Raw genomic sequence first — 15,435 nt, 5'->3', positions numbered from 1 at the left:
CTAGTCAACCACTACTGACCTCTACAGTATCTAGTCAACCACTACTGACCACTACAGTATCTAGTCAACCACTACTGACCTCTACAGTATCTAGTCAACCACTACTGACCACTACAGTATCTAGTCAACCACTACTGACCACTACAGTATCTAGTCAACCACTACTGACCTCTACAGTATCTAGTCAACCACTACTTACCTCTACAGTATCTAGTCAACCACTACTGACCTCTACAGTATCTAGTCAACCACTACTGACCTCTACAGTATCTAGTCAACCTTTACTGACCTCTACAGTATCTAGTCAACCACTACTGACCACTACAGTATCTAGTCAACCACTACTGACCTCTACAGTATCTAGTCATCTAGTCAACCACTACTGACCTCTACAGTATCTAGTCATCTAGTCAACCACTACTGACCTCTACAGTATCTAGTCAACCACTACTGACCTCTACAGTATCTAGTCAACCACTACTGACCTCTACAGTATCTAGTCAACCACTACTGACCTCGACAGTATCTAGTCAACCACTACTGACCTCTACAGTATCTAGTCAACCACTACTGACCTCTACAGTATCTAGTCAACCACTACTGACCTCGACAGTATCTAGTCAACCACTACTGACCTCTACAGTATCTAGTCAACCACTACTGACCTCTACAGTATCTAGTCAACCTCTACTGACCTCTACAGCATCTAGTCAACCACTACTGACCACTACAGTATCTAGTCAACCTCTACTGACCTCTACAGCATCTAGTCAACCACTACTGACCACTACAGTATCTAGTCAACCTCTACAGTATCTAGTCAACCACTACTGACCACTACAGTATCTAGTCAACCACTACTGACCTCTACAGTATCTAGTCAACCACTACTGACCACTACAGTATCTAGTCAACCACTACTGACCTCTACAGTATCTAGTCAACCTCTACTGACCTCTACAGCATCTAGTCAACCACTACTGACCACTACAGTATCTAGTCAACCACTACTGACCACTACAGTATCTAGTCAACCTCTACTGACCTCTACAGTATCTAGTCAACCGCTACTGACCACTACAGTATCTAGTCAACCTCTACTGACCTCTACAGTATCTAGTCAACCGCTACTGACCTCTACAGTATCTAGTCAACCGCTACTGACCTCTACAGTATCTAGTCAACCTCTACTGACCACTACAGTATCTAGTCAACCACTACTGACCTCTACAGTATCTAGTCAACCTCTACTGACCTCTACAGTATCTAGTCAACCACTACTGATCTCTACAGCATCTAGTCAACCTCTACTGACCTCTACAGTATCTAGTCAACCACTACTGACCTCTACAGTATCTAGTCAACCACTACTGACCTCTACAGTATCTAGTCAACCACTACTGACCTCTACAGTATCTAGTCAACCTCTACTGACCTCTACAGCATCTAGTCAACCACTACTGACCACTACAGTATCTAGTCAACCTCTACTGACCTCTACAGCATCTAGTCAACCACTACTGACCACTACAGTATCTAGTCAACCTCTACAGTATCTAGTCAACCACTACTGACCTCTACAGTATCTAGTCAACCTCTACTGACCTCTACAGCATCTAGTCAACCACTACTGACCACTACAGTATCTAGTCAACCTCTACTGACCTCTACAGCATCTAGTCAACCACTACTGACCACTACAGTATCTAGTCAACCTCTACAGTATCTAGTCAACCACTACTGACCACTACAGTATCTAGTCAACCACTACTGACCTCTACAGTATCTAGTCAACCACTACTGACCACTACAGTATCTAGTCAACCACTACTGACCTCTACAGTATCTAGTCAACCTCTACTGACCTCTACAGCATCTAGTCAACCACTACTGACCACTACAGTATCTAGTCAACCACTACTGACCACTACAGTATCTAGTCAACCTCTACTGACCTCTACAGTATCTAGTCAACCGCTACTGACCACTACAGTATCTAGTCAACCTCTACTGACCTCTACAGTATCTAGTCAACCACTACTGACCTCTACAGTATCTAGTCAACCGCTACTGACCTCTACAGTATCTAGTCAACCTCTACTGACCACTACAGTATCTAGTCAACCACTACTGACCTCTACAGTATCTAGTCAACCTCTACTGACCTCTACAGTATCTAGTCAACCACTACTGATCTCTACAGCATCTAGTCAACCTCTACTGACCTCTACAGTATCTAGTCAACCACTACTGACCTCTACAGTATCTAGTCAACCACTACTGACCTCTACAGTATCTAGTCAACCACTACTGACCTCTACAGTATCTAGTCAACCACTACTGACCTCTACAGTATCTAGTCAACCTCTACTGACCTCTACAGCATCTAGTCAACCACTACTGACCACTACAGTATCTAGTCAACCTCTACTGACCTCTACAGCATCTAGTCAACCACTACTGACCACTACAGTATCTAGTCAACCTCTACAGTATCTAGTCAACCACTACTGACCACTACAGTATCTAGTCAACCACTACTGACCTCTACAGTATCTAGTCAACCACTACTGACCACTACAGTATCTAGTCAACCACTACTGACCTCTACAGTATCTAGTCAACCTCTACTGACCTCTACAGCATCTAGTCAACCACTACTGACCACTACAGTATCTAGTCAACCTCTACAGTATCTAGTCAACCACTACTGACCACTACAGTATCTAGTCAACCACTACTTACCTCTACAGTATCTAGTCAACCACTACTGACCTCTACAGTATCTAGTCAACCACTACTGACCTCTACAGTATCTAGTCAACCTTTACTGACCTCTACAGTATCTAGTCAACCACTACTGACCACTACAGTATCTAGTCAACCACTACTGACCTCTACAGTATCTAGTCATCTAGTCAACCACTACTGACCTCTACAGTATCTAGTCATCTAGTCAACCACTACTGACCTCTACAGTATCTAGTCAACCACTACTGACCTCTACAGTATCTAGTCAACCACTACTGACCTCTACAGTATCTAGTCAACCACTACTGACCTCTACAGTATCTAGTCAACCACTACTGACCTCGACAGTATCTAGTCAACCACTACTGACCTCTACAGTATCTAGTCAACCACTACTGACCTCTACAGTATCTAGTCAACCACTACTGACCTCGACAGTATCTAGTCAACCACTACTGACCTCTACAGTATCTAGTCAACCACTACTGACCTCTACAGTATCTAGTCAACCACTACTGACCACTACAGTATCTAGTCAACCACTACTGACCTCTACAGTATCTAGTCAACCACTACTGACCACTACAGTATCTAGTCAACCTCTACTGACCTCTACAGTATCTAGTCAACCGCTACTGACCACTACAGTATCTAGTCAACCTCTACTGACCTCTACAGTATCTAGTCAACCACTACTGACCTCTACAGTATCTAGTCAACCGCTACTGACCTCTACAGTATCTAGTCAACCTCTACTGACCACTACAGTATCTAGTCAACCACTACTGACCTCTACAGTATCTAGTCAACCTCTACTGACCTCTACAGTATCTAGTCAACCACTACTGATATCTACAGCATCTAGTCAACCTCTACTGACCTCTACAGTATCTAGTCAACCACTACTGACCTCTACAGTATCTAGTCAACCACTACTGACCTCTACAGTATCTAGTCAACCACTACTGACCTCTACAGTATCTAGTCAACCACTACTGACCTCTACAGTATCTAGTCAACCACTACTGACCTCTACAGTATCTAGTCAACCACTACTGACCTCTACAGTATCTAGTCAACCACTACTGACCTCTACAGTATCTAGTCAACCTCTACTGACCTCTACAGCATCTAGTCAACCACTACTGACCACTACAGTATCTAGTCAACCTCTACTGACCTCTACAGCATCTAGTCAACCACTACTGACCACTACAGTATCTAGTCAACCTCTACAGTATCTAGTCAACCACTACTGACCACTACAGTATCTAGTCAACCACTACTGACCTCTACAGTATCTAGTCAACCACTACTGACCACTACAGTATCTAGTCAACCACTACTGACCTCTACAGTATCTAGTCAACCACTACTGACCTCTACAGCATCTAGTCAACCACTACTGACCACTACAGTATCTAGTCAACCACTACTGACCACTACAGTATCTAGTCAACCTCTACTGACCTCTACAGTATCTAGTCAACCGCTACTGACCACTACAGTATCTAGTCAACCTCTACTGACCTCTACAGTATCTAGTCAACCACTACTGACCTCTACAGTATCTAGTCAACCGCTACTGACCTCTACAGTATCTAGTCAACCTCTACTGACCACTACAGTATCTAGTCAACCACTACTGACCTCTACAGTATCTAGTCAACCTCTACTGACCTCTACAGTATCTAGTCAACCACTACTGATCTCTACAGCATCTAGTCAACCTCTACTGACCTCTACAGTATCTAGTCAACCACTACTGACCTCTACAGTATCTAGTCAACCACTACTGACCTCTACAGTATCTAGTCAACCACTACTGACCTCTACAGTATCTAGTCAACCACTACTGACCTCTACAGTATCTAGTCAACCTCTACTGACCTCTACAGCATCTAGTCAACCACTACTGACCACTACAGTATCTAGTCAACCTCTACTGACCTCTACAGCATCTAGTCAACCACTACTGACCACTACAGTATCTAGTCAACCTCTACAGTATCTAGTCAACCACTACTGACCTCTACAGTATCTAGTCAACCTCTACTGACCTCTACAGCATCTAGTCAACCACTACTGACCACTACAGTATCTAGTCAACCTCTACAGTATCTAGTCAACCACTACTGACCACTACAGTATCTAGTCAACCACTACTGACCTCTACAGTATCTAGTCAACCACTACTGACCACTACAGTATCTAGTCAACCACTACTGACCTCTACAGTATCTAGTCAACCTCTACTGACCTCTACAGCATCTAGTCAACCACTACTGACCACTACAGTATCTAGTCAACCTCTACAGTATCTAGTCAACCACTACTGACCACTACATTATCTAGTCAACCACTACTGACCTCTACAGTATCTAGTCAACCACTACTGACCTCTACAGTATCTAGTCAACCACTACTGACCACTACAGTATCTAGTCAACCACTACTGACCTCTACAGTATCTAGTCAACCACTACTGACCTCTACAGTATCTAGTCAACCTCTACTGACCTCTACAGTATCTAGTCAACCACTACTGACCTCTACAGTATCTAGTCAACCTCTACTGACCACTACAGTATCTAGTCAACCACTACTGACCTCTACAGTATCTAGTCAACCACTACTGACCTCTACAGTATCTAGTCAACCACTACTGACCTCTACAGTATCTAGTCAACCACTACTGACCTCTACAGTATCTAGTCAACCACTACTGACCTCTACAGTATCTAGTCAACCACTACTGACCTCTACAGTATCTAGTCAGCCACTACTGACCTCTACAGTATCTAGTCAACCACTACTGACCACTACAGTATCTAGTCAACCACTACTGACCTCTACAGTATCTAGTCAACCTCTACTGACCTCTACAGTATCTAGTCAACCTCTACTGACCACTACAGTATCTAGTCAACCACTACTGACCTCTACAGTATCTAGTCAACCACTACTGACCACTACAGTATCTAGTCAACCACTACTGACCTCTACAGTATCTAGTCAACCACTACTGACCACTACAGTATCTAGTCAACCACTACTGACCTCTACAGTATCTAGTCAACCACTACTGACCTCTACAGTATCTAGTCAACCACTACTGACCTCTACAGTATCTAGTCAACCACTACTGATCTCTACAGTATCTAGTCAACCTCTACTGACCTCTACAGTATCTAGTCAACCACTACTGACCTCTACAGTATCTAGTCAACCTCTACTGACCTCTACAGTATCTAGTCAACCACTACTGACCTCTACAGTATCTAGTCAACCACTACTGACCACTACAGTATCTAGTCAACCACTACTGACCTCTACAGTATCTAGTCAACCACTACTGACCACTACAGTATCTAGTCAACCACTACTGACCTCTACAGTATCTAGTCAACCACTACTGACCTCTACAGTATCTAGTCAACCACTACTGACCTCTACAGTATCTAGTCAACCACTACAGTATCTAGTCAACCACTACTGACCTCTACAGTATCTAGTCACCCACTACTGATCTCTACAGTATCTAGTCAACCACTACTGACCACTACAGTATCTAGTCAACCACTACTGACCTCTACAGTATCTAGTCAACCACTACTGACCTCTACAGTATCTAGTCAACCTCTTCTGACCTCTACAGTATCTAGTCAACCTCTACTGACCTCTACAGTATCTAGTCAACCTCTACTGACCTCTACAGTATCTAGTCAACCACTACTGACCACTACAGTATCTAGTCAACCTCTACTGACCTCTACAGTATCTAGTCAACCACTACTGACCTCTACAGTATCTAGTCAACCACTACTGACCTCTACAGTATCTAGTCAACCACTACTGACCACTACAGTATCTAGTCAACCACTACTGACCTCTACAGTATCTAGTCAACCACTACTGACCTCTACAGTATCTAGTCAACCTCTACTGACCTCTACAGTATCTAGTCAACCACTACTGACCTCTACAGTATCTAGTCAACCTCTACTGACCTCTACAGTATCTAGTCAACCACTACTGACCTCTACAGTATCTAGTCAACCACTACTGACCTCTACAGTATCTAGTCAACCACTACTGACCACTACAGTATCTAGTCAACCACTACTGACCTCTACAGTATCTAGTCAACCTCTACTGACCTCTACAGTATCTAGTCAACCACTACTGACCTCTACAGTATCTAGTCAACCACTACTGACCACTACAGTATCTAGTCACCCACTACTGATCTCTACAGTATCTAGTCAACCACTACTGACCACTACAGTATCTAGTCAACCACTACTGACCTCTACAGTATCTAGTCAACCACTACTGACCTCTACAGTATCTAGTCAACCTCTACTGACCTCTACAGTATCTAGTCAACCTCTACTGACCTCTACAGTATCTAGTCAACCTCTACTGACCTCTACAGTATCTAGTCAACCACTACTGACCTCTACAGTATCTAGTCAACCACTACTGACCTCTACAGTATCTAGTCAACCACTACTGACCACTACAGTATCTAGTCAACCTCTACTGACCTCTACAGTATCTAGTCAACCACTACTGACCTCTACAGTATCTAGTCAACCACTACTGACCACTACAGTATCTAGTCAACCTCTACTGACCTCTACAGTATCTAGTCAACCACTACTGACCTCTACAGTATCTAGTCAACCACTACTGACCTCTACAGTATCTAGTCAACCACTACTGACCACTACAGTATCTAGTCAACCACTACTGACCTCTACAGTATCTAGTCAACCACTACTGACCTCTACAGTATCTAGTCAACCTCTACTGACCTCTACAGTATCTAGTCAACCACTACTGACCTCTACAGTATCTAGTCAACCTCTACTGACCTCTACAGTATCTAGTCAACCTCTACTGACCTCTACAGTATCTAGTCAACCACTACTGACCTCTACAGTATCTAGTCAACCACTACTGACCACTACAGTATCTAGTCAACCACTACTGACCTCTACAGTATCTAGTCAACCTCTACTGACCTCTACAGTATCTAGTCAACCACTACTGACCTCTACAGTATCTAGTCAACCACTACTGACCACTACAGTATCTAGTCAACCACTACTGACCTCTACAGTATCTAGTCAACCACTACTGACCTCTACAGTATCTAGTCAACCACTACTGACCTCTACAGTATCTAGTCTACTGACCTCTACAGTATCTAGTCAACCACTACTGACCTCTACAGTATCTAGTCAACCACTACTGACCTCTACAGTATCTAGTCAACCACTACTGACCTCTACAGCATCTAGTCAACCACTATTGACCTCTACAGTATCTAGTCAACCACTACTTACCTCTACAGTATCTAGTCAACCACTACTGACCACTACAGTATCTAGTCAACCACTACTGACCTCTACAGTATCTAGTCAACCACTACTTACCTCTACAGTATCTAGTCAACCACTACTGACCTCTACAGTATCTAGTCAACCACTACTGACCTCTACAGTATCTAGTCAACCACTACTGACCACTACAGTATCTAGTCAACCACTACTGACCTCTACAGTATCTAGTCAACCACTACTGATCTCTACAGCATCTAGTCAACCACTACTGACCACTACAGTATCTAGTCAACCACTACTTACCTCTACAGTATCTAGTCAACCTCTATTGACCTCTACAGTATCTAGTCAACCACTACTGACCTCTACAGTATCTAGTCAACCACTACTGACCACTACAGTATCTAGTCAACCACTACTGACCACTACAGTATCTAGTCAACCACTACTGACCTCTACAGTATCTAGTCAACCACTACTGACCTCTACAGTATCTAGTCAACCACTACTGACCTCTACAGTATCTAGTCAACCACTACTGATCTCTACAGCATCTAGTCAACCACTACTGACCACTACAGTATCTAGTCAACCACTACTTACCTCTACAGTATCTAGTCAACCTCTATTGACCTCTACAGTATCTAGTCAACCACTACTGACCTCTACAGTATCTAGTCAACCACTACTGACCACTACAGTATCTAGTCAACCACTACTGACCTCTACAGTATCTAGTCAACCACTACTGACCACTACAGTATCTAGTCACCCACTACTGATCTCTACAGTATCTAGTCAACCACTACTGACCACTACAGTATCTAGTCAACCACTACTGACCTCTACAGTATCTAGTCAACCACTACTGACCTCTACAGTATCTAGTCAACCTCTACTGACCTCTACAGTATCTAGTCAACCTCTACTGACCTCTACAGTATCTAGTCAACCTCTACTGACCTCTACAGTATCTAGTCAACCACTACTGACCTCTACAGTATCTAGTCAACCACTACTGACCTCTACAGTATCTAGTCAACCACTACTGACCACTACAGTATCTAGTCAACCTCTACTGACCTCTACAGTATCTAGTCAACCACTACTGACCTCTACAGTATCTAGTCAACCACTACTGACCACTACAGTATCTAGTCAACCTCTACTGACCTCTACAGTATCTAGTCAACCACTACTGACCTCTACAGTATCTAGTCAACCACTACTGACCTCTACAGTATCTAGTCAACCACTACTGACCACTACAGTATCTAGTCAACCACTACTGACCTCTACAGTATCTAGTCAACCACTACTGACCTCTACAGTATCTAGTCAACCTCTACTGACCTCTACAGTATCTAGTCAACCACTACTGACCTCTACAGTATCTAGTCAACCTCTACTGACCTCTACAGTATCTAGTCAACCACTACTGACCTCTACAGTATCTAGTCAACCACTACTGACCTCTACAGTATCTAGTCAACCACTACTGACCTCTACAGTATCTAGTCAACCACTACTGACCTCTACAGTATCTAGTCAACCACTACTGACCTCTACAGTATCTAGTCAACCACTACTGACCTCTACAGTATCTAGTCAACCACTACTGACCTCTACAGTATCTAGTCAACCACTACTGACCTCTACAGTATCTAGTCAACCACTACTGACCTCTACAGTATCTAGTCAACCACTACTGACCTCTACAGTATCTAGTCAACCACTACTGACCTCTACAGTATCTAGTCAACCACTACTGACCTCTACAGTATCTAGTCAACCACTACTGACCTCTACAGTATCTAGTCAACCACTACTGACCTCTACAGTATCTAGTCAACCACTACTGACCTCTACAGTATCTAGTCAACCACTACTGACCTCTACAGTATCTAGTCAACCACTACTGACCACTACAGTATCTAGTCAACCACTACTGACCTCTACAGTATCTAGTCAACCACTACTGACCTCTACAGTATCTAGTCAACCACTACTGACCTCTACAGTATCTAGTCAACCACTACTGACCTCTACAGTATCTAGTCAACCACTACTGACCACTACAGTATCTAGTCAACCACTACTGACCTCTACAGTATCTAGTCAACCACTACTGACCTCTACAGTATCTAGTCAACCACTACTGACCACTACAGTATCTAGTCAACCACTACTTACCTCTACAGTATCTAGTCAACCTCTATTGACCTCTACAGTATCTAGTCAACCACTACTGACCTCTACAGTATCTAGTCAACCACTACTGACCACTACAGTATCTAGTCAACCACTACTTACCTCTACAGTATCTAGTCAACCTCTATTGACCTCTACAGTATCTAGTCAACCACTACTGACCTCTACAGTATCTAGTCAACCACTACTGACCACTACAGTATCTAGTCAACCACTACTGACCTCTACAGTATCTAGTCAACCACTACTGACCTCTACAGTATCTAGTCAACCACTACTGACCTCTACAGTATCTAGTCAACCACTACTGACCACTACAGTATCTAGTCAACCACTACTGACCACTACAGTATCTAGTCAACCTCTACTGACCTCTACAGTATCTAGTCAACCACTACTGACCTCTACAGTATCTAGTCAACCACTACTGACCACTACAGTATCTAGTCAACCACTACTGACCTCTACAGTATCTAGTCAACCACTACAGTATCTAGTCAACCACTACAGTATCTAGTTAACCTCTACAGTATCTAGTCAACCTCTACAGTATCTAGTCAACCACTACTGACCACTACAGTATCTAGTCAACCACTACTTACCACTACAGTATCTAGTCAACCTCTACAGTATCTAGTCAACCTCTACTGACCACTACAGTATCTAGTCAACCACTACTGACCACTACAGTATCTAGTCAACCACTACTGACCACTACAGTATCTAGTCAACCTACAGTATCTAGTCAACCTACTGACCACTACAGTATCTAGTCAACCTCTACTGACCTCTACAGTATCTAGTCAACCACTACTGACCACTACAGTATCTAGTCAACCACTACTGACCTCTACAGTATCTAGTCAACCTCTACTGACCTCTACAGTATCTAGTCAACCTCTACTGACCTCTACAGTATCTAGTCAACCACTACTGACCTCTACAGTATCTAGTCAACCACTACTGACCTCTACAGTATCTAGTCAACCACTACTGACCTACTACAGTATCTAGTCAACCTCTACTGACCACTACAGTATCTAGTCAACCACTACTGACCTCTACAGTATCTAGTCAACCACTACTGACCACTACAGTATCTAGTCAACCTCTACTGACCTCTACAGTATCTAGTCAACCACTACTGACCTCTACAGTATCTAGTCAACCACTACTGACCTCTACAGTATCTAGTCAACCGCTACTGACCTCTACAGTATCTAGTCAACCGCTACTGACCTCTACAGTATCTAGTCAACCACTACTGACCTCTACAGTATCTAGTCAACCTCTACTGACCTCTACAGTATCTAGTCAACCTCTACTGACCTCTACAGTATCTAGTCAACCTCTACTGACCTCTACAGTATCTAGTCAACCTCTACTGACCTCTACAGTATCTAGTCAACCTCTACTGACCTCTACAGTATCTAGTCAACCACTACTGACCTCTACAGTATCTAGTCAACCACTACTGACCTCTACAGTATCTAGTCAACCACTACTGACCACTACAGTATCTAGTCAACCACTACTGACCTCTACAGTATCTAGTCAACCACTACTGACCTCTACAGTATCTAGTCAACCACTACTGACCTCTACAGTATCTAGTCAACCACTACTGACCTCTACAGTATCTAGTCAACCTCTACTGACCTCTACAGTATCTAGTCAACCACTACTGACCTCTACAGTATCTAGTCAACCACTACTGACCTCTACAGTATCTAGTCAACCACTACTGACCTCTACAGCATCTAGTCAACCACTACTGACCTCTACAGTATCTAGTCAACCACTACTGACCTCTACAGTATCTAGTCAACCACTACTGACCTCTACAGCATCTAGTCAACCACTACTGACCTCTACAGTATCTAGTCAACCTCTACTGACCTCTACAGTATCTAGTCAACCACTACTGACCTCTACAGTATCTAGTCAACCTCTACTGACCTCTACAGTATCTAGTCAACCACTACTGACCTCTACAGTATCTAGTCAACCACTACTGACCTCTACAGTATCTAGTCAACCACTACTGACCTCTACAGTATCTAGTCAACCTCTACTGACCTCTACAGTATCTAGTCAACCTCTACTGACCTCTACAGTATCTAGTCAACCACTACTGACCACTACAGTATCTAGTCAACCTCTACTGACCTCTACAGTATCTAGTCAACCACTACTGACCACTACAGTATCTAGTCAACCACTACTGACCTCTACAGTATCTAGTCAACCTCTACTGACCTCTACAGTATCTAGTCAACCACTACTGACCTCTACAGTATCTAGTCAACCACTACTGACCTCTACAGTATCTAGTCAACCTCTACTGACCTCTACAGTATCTAGTCAACCTCTACTGACCTCTACAGTATCTAGTCAACCTCTACTGACCTCTACAGTATCTAGTCAACCTCTACTGACCTCTACAGTATCTAGTCAACCACTACTGACCACTACAGTATCTAGTCAACCACTACTGACCACTACAGTATCTAGTCAACCTCTACTGACCTCTACAGTATCTAGTCAACCTCTACTGACCTCTACAGTATCTAGTCAACCACTACTGACCTCTACAGTATCTAGTCAACCACTACTGACCTCTACAGTATCTAGTCAACCACTACTGACCTCTACAGTATCTAGTCAACCACTACTGACCTCTACAGTATCTAGTCAACCACTACTGACCTCTACAGTATCTAGTCAACCACTACTGACCTCTACAGTATCTAGTCAACCACTACTGACCTCTACAGTATCTAGTCAACCACTACTGACCACTACAGTATCTAGTCAACCACTACTGACCACTACAGTATCTAGTCAACCTCTACTGACCTCTACAGTATCTAGTCAACCACTATTGACCTCTACAGTATCTAGTCAACCACTACTGACCTCTACAGTATCTAGTCAACCACTACAGTATCTAGTCAACCACTACTGACCTCTACAGTATCTAGTCAACCACTACTGACCTCTACAGTATCTAGTCAACCACTACTGACCTCTACAGTATCTAGTCAACCTCTACTGACCTCTACAGTATCTAGTCAACCACTATTGACCTCTACAGTATCTAGTCAACCACTACTGACCTCTACAGTATCTAGTCAACCTCTATTGACCTCTACAGTATCTCGTCAACCTCTACTGACCTCTACAGTATCTAGTCAACCACTACTGACCTCTACAGTATCTAGTCAACCTCTACTGACCACTACAGCAGTATTCTGCACTTCATCAGTGCATGCAACATTAATATTTTAGGTACCTTATCATTTAGGTAAGTACTTAATTCAACATTAATGCGTCCATTTCCTGCAGGGTGGCGACCTGTTTGATGCCATCACGTCCTCCACTAAGTACACAGAGAGAGATGCCAGTGTCATGGTGTTTAACCTGGCTGGAGCCCTGAAGTACCTCCACAGCATGAACATAGTACACAGAGACATCAAGCCTGAGAACCTGCTGGTGAGTAGTGAGGGACCACACTGAAGACGGGGGTAGCACACTGAAGACGGGGGTAGCACACTGAAGACGGGGGTAGCACACTGAAGACGGGGGTAGCACACTGAAGACGGGGGTAGCACACTGAAGACGGGGGTAGCCAGCTACACTGTAGACAGTAAGATCATATGTTGTTGAATTGACATACAGTAGTTACCTAACAACAATATGTCAGAATTGTTGTGACACAGTTCCACCAGAGTGGCCGAGACATACACTACCTTTCAAAAGTTAGGGGTCACTTAGAAATGTCCTTGTTTTTGAAAGAAAAGCAAAAAACAAATGTCCATTAAATAACATAAAATTGATCAGAAATACAGTGTAGACATTGTTAATGTTGTAAATGACTATTGTAGCTGGAAACGGCAGATTTTTTAATGGAATATCTACATAGGCGTACAGAGGCCCATTATCAGCAACCATCACTCCTGTGTTTGCTAATCCAAGTTTATCATTTTAAAAGGCTAATTGATCATTAGAAAACCCTTTTGCAATTATGTTAGCACAGCTGAAAACTGTTGTTCTAATTTAAAGAATCAATAAAACTGTCCTTCTTTAGACTAGTTGAGTATCTGGAGCATCATCATTTGTGGGTTTGATTTACAGACTCAAAATGGCCAGAAACAAATAACTTTCTTCTGAAACTTGTCAGTCTATTCTTGTTCTGAGAAATGAAGGCTATTCCATGCAAGAAATTGCCAAGAAACTGAAGATCTCGGACAACGCTGTGTACTACTCCCTTCACAGAACAGCGCAAACTGGCTCTAACCAGAATAGAAAGAGGAGTGGGAGGCCCCGGTGCACAACTGAGCAAGAGGACAAGTGCATTAGAGTGTCTACTTTGAGAAACAGACGCCTCACAAGTCCTCAACTGGCAGCTTCATTAAATAGTACCCGCAAAACACCCGGTCTCAACGTCAACAGTGAAGAGGCGACTCTGCCTCATGCTAAAGTATTTGCATATGAGATTTGCATATGAAATGCTCAATGCCTTTTGAATTGAGGTGACATGAGTTGGTAACTATGTTTTGTGTGTCTGTTCCTTAGGTGTGTGAGTACCTTGACGGCACTAAGTCTCTGAAGCTGGGGGACTTTGGTCTGGCCACTGTGGTTGAGGGGCCCCTGCACACCGTGTGTGGAACCCCCACCTACGTGGCCCCTGAGATCATTGCTGAGGCTGGGTGAGTTACTGCCAACTCAGGGAACCTGCACCTGTATCCATAGCATCAGACATTCTAGTGACTAGCGCGCTGAAGGGGAAACCCACACTGATGTTAAACAACACTTTCTTCATATTTCTCTCTGCTCTCTGCTCGCTCTCTTTCCCTCTCTGCTCTCTCTTTCCCTCTCTGCTCTCTCTCCCCATCTGCTATCTCTCTCTCTTTCTCCATCTCTTCTCTGTCTCTCTCCCTCTCCCCCCAGTTATGGTCTGAAGGTGGATATCTGGGCAACTGGGATCATCACTTACATCCTGCTGTGCGGCTTCCCTCCCTTTCGCAGGTACACTACACAATGTTATTTAACCTCCAGACACCTACAGTACACTACACAATGTTATTTAACCTCCAGACACCTACAGTACACTACACAA

At 43.5% G+C, this 15,435-nt stretch overlaps 1 protein-coding gene across 1 annotated transcript in view; it reads left to right on the top strand.

Annotated features, from left to right (window-relative positions):
* The window catches only part of LOC120052234 (serine/threonine-protein kinase DCLK2-like), a 78,677-nt gene that overhangs the window by 52,987 nt on the left and 10,255 nt on the right, over positions 1-15,435 (top strand). The window contains exons 11-13 of the mRNA XM_038999057.1: positions 13,662-13,808; positions 14,892-15,025; positions 15,267-15,344. Of these exons, the coding sequence (XP_038854985.1) occupies positions 13,662-13,808; positions 14,892-15,025; positions 15,267-15,344 (359 nt within the window). The remainder of the gene's footprint in view (positions 1-13,661; positions 13,809-14,891; positions 15,026-15,266; positions 15,345-15,435) is intronic.

Source organism: Salvelinus namaycush, chromosome 8 (assembly GCF_016432855.1).
Source record: "Salvelinus namaycush isolate Seneca chromosome 8, SaNama_1.0, whole genome shotgun sequence".
NCBI classification, from domain to species: domain Eukaryota; kingdom Metazoa; phylum Chordata; class Actinopteri; order Salmoniformes; family Salmonidae; genus Salvelinus; species Salvelinus namaycush.
The sequence above is the reverse complement of the archived record's forward strand: the minus strand, read 5'-3'. Positions and strand labels throughout refer to the sequence as shown.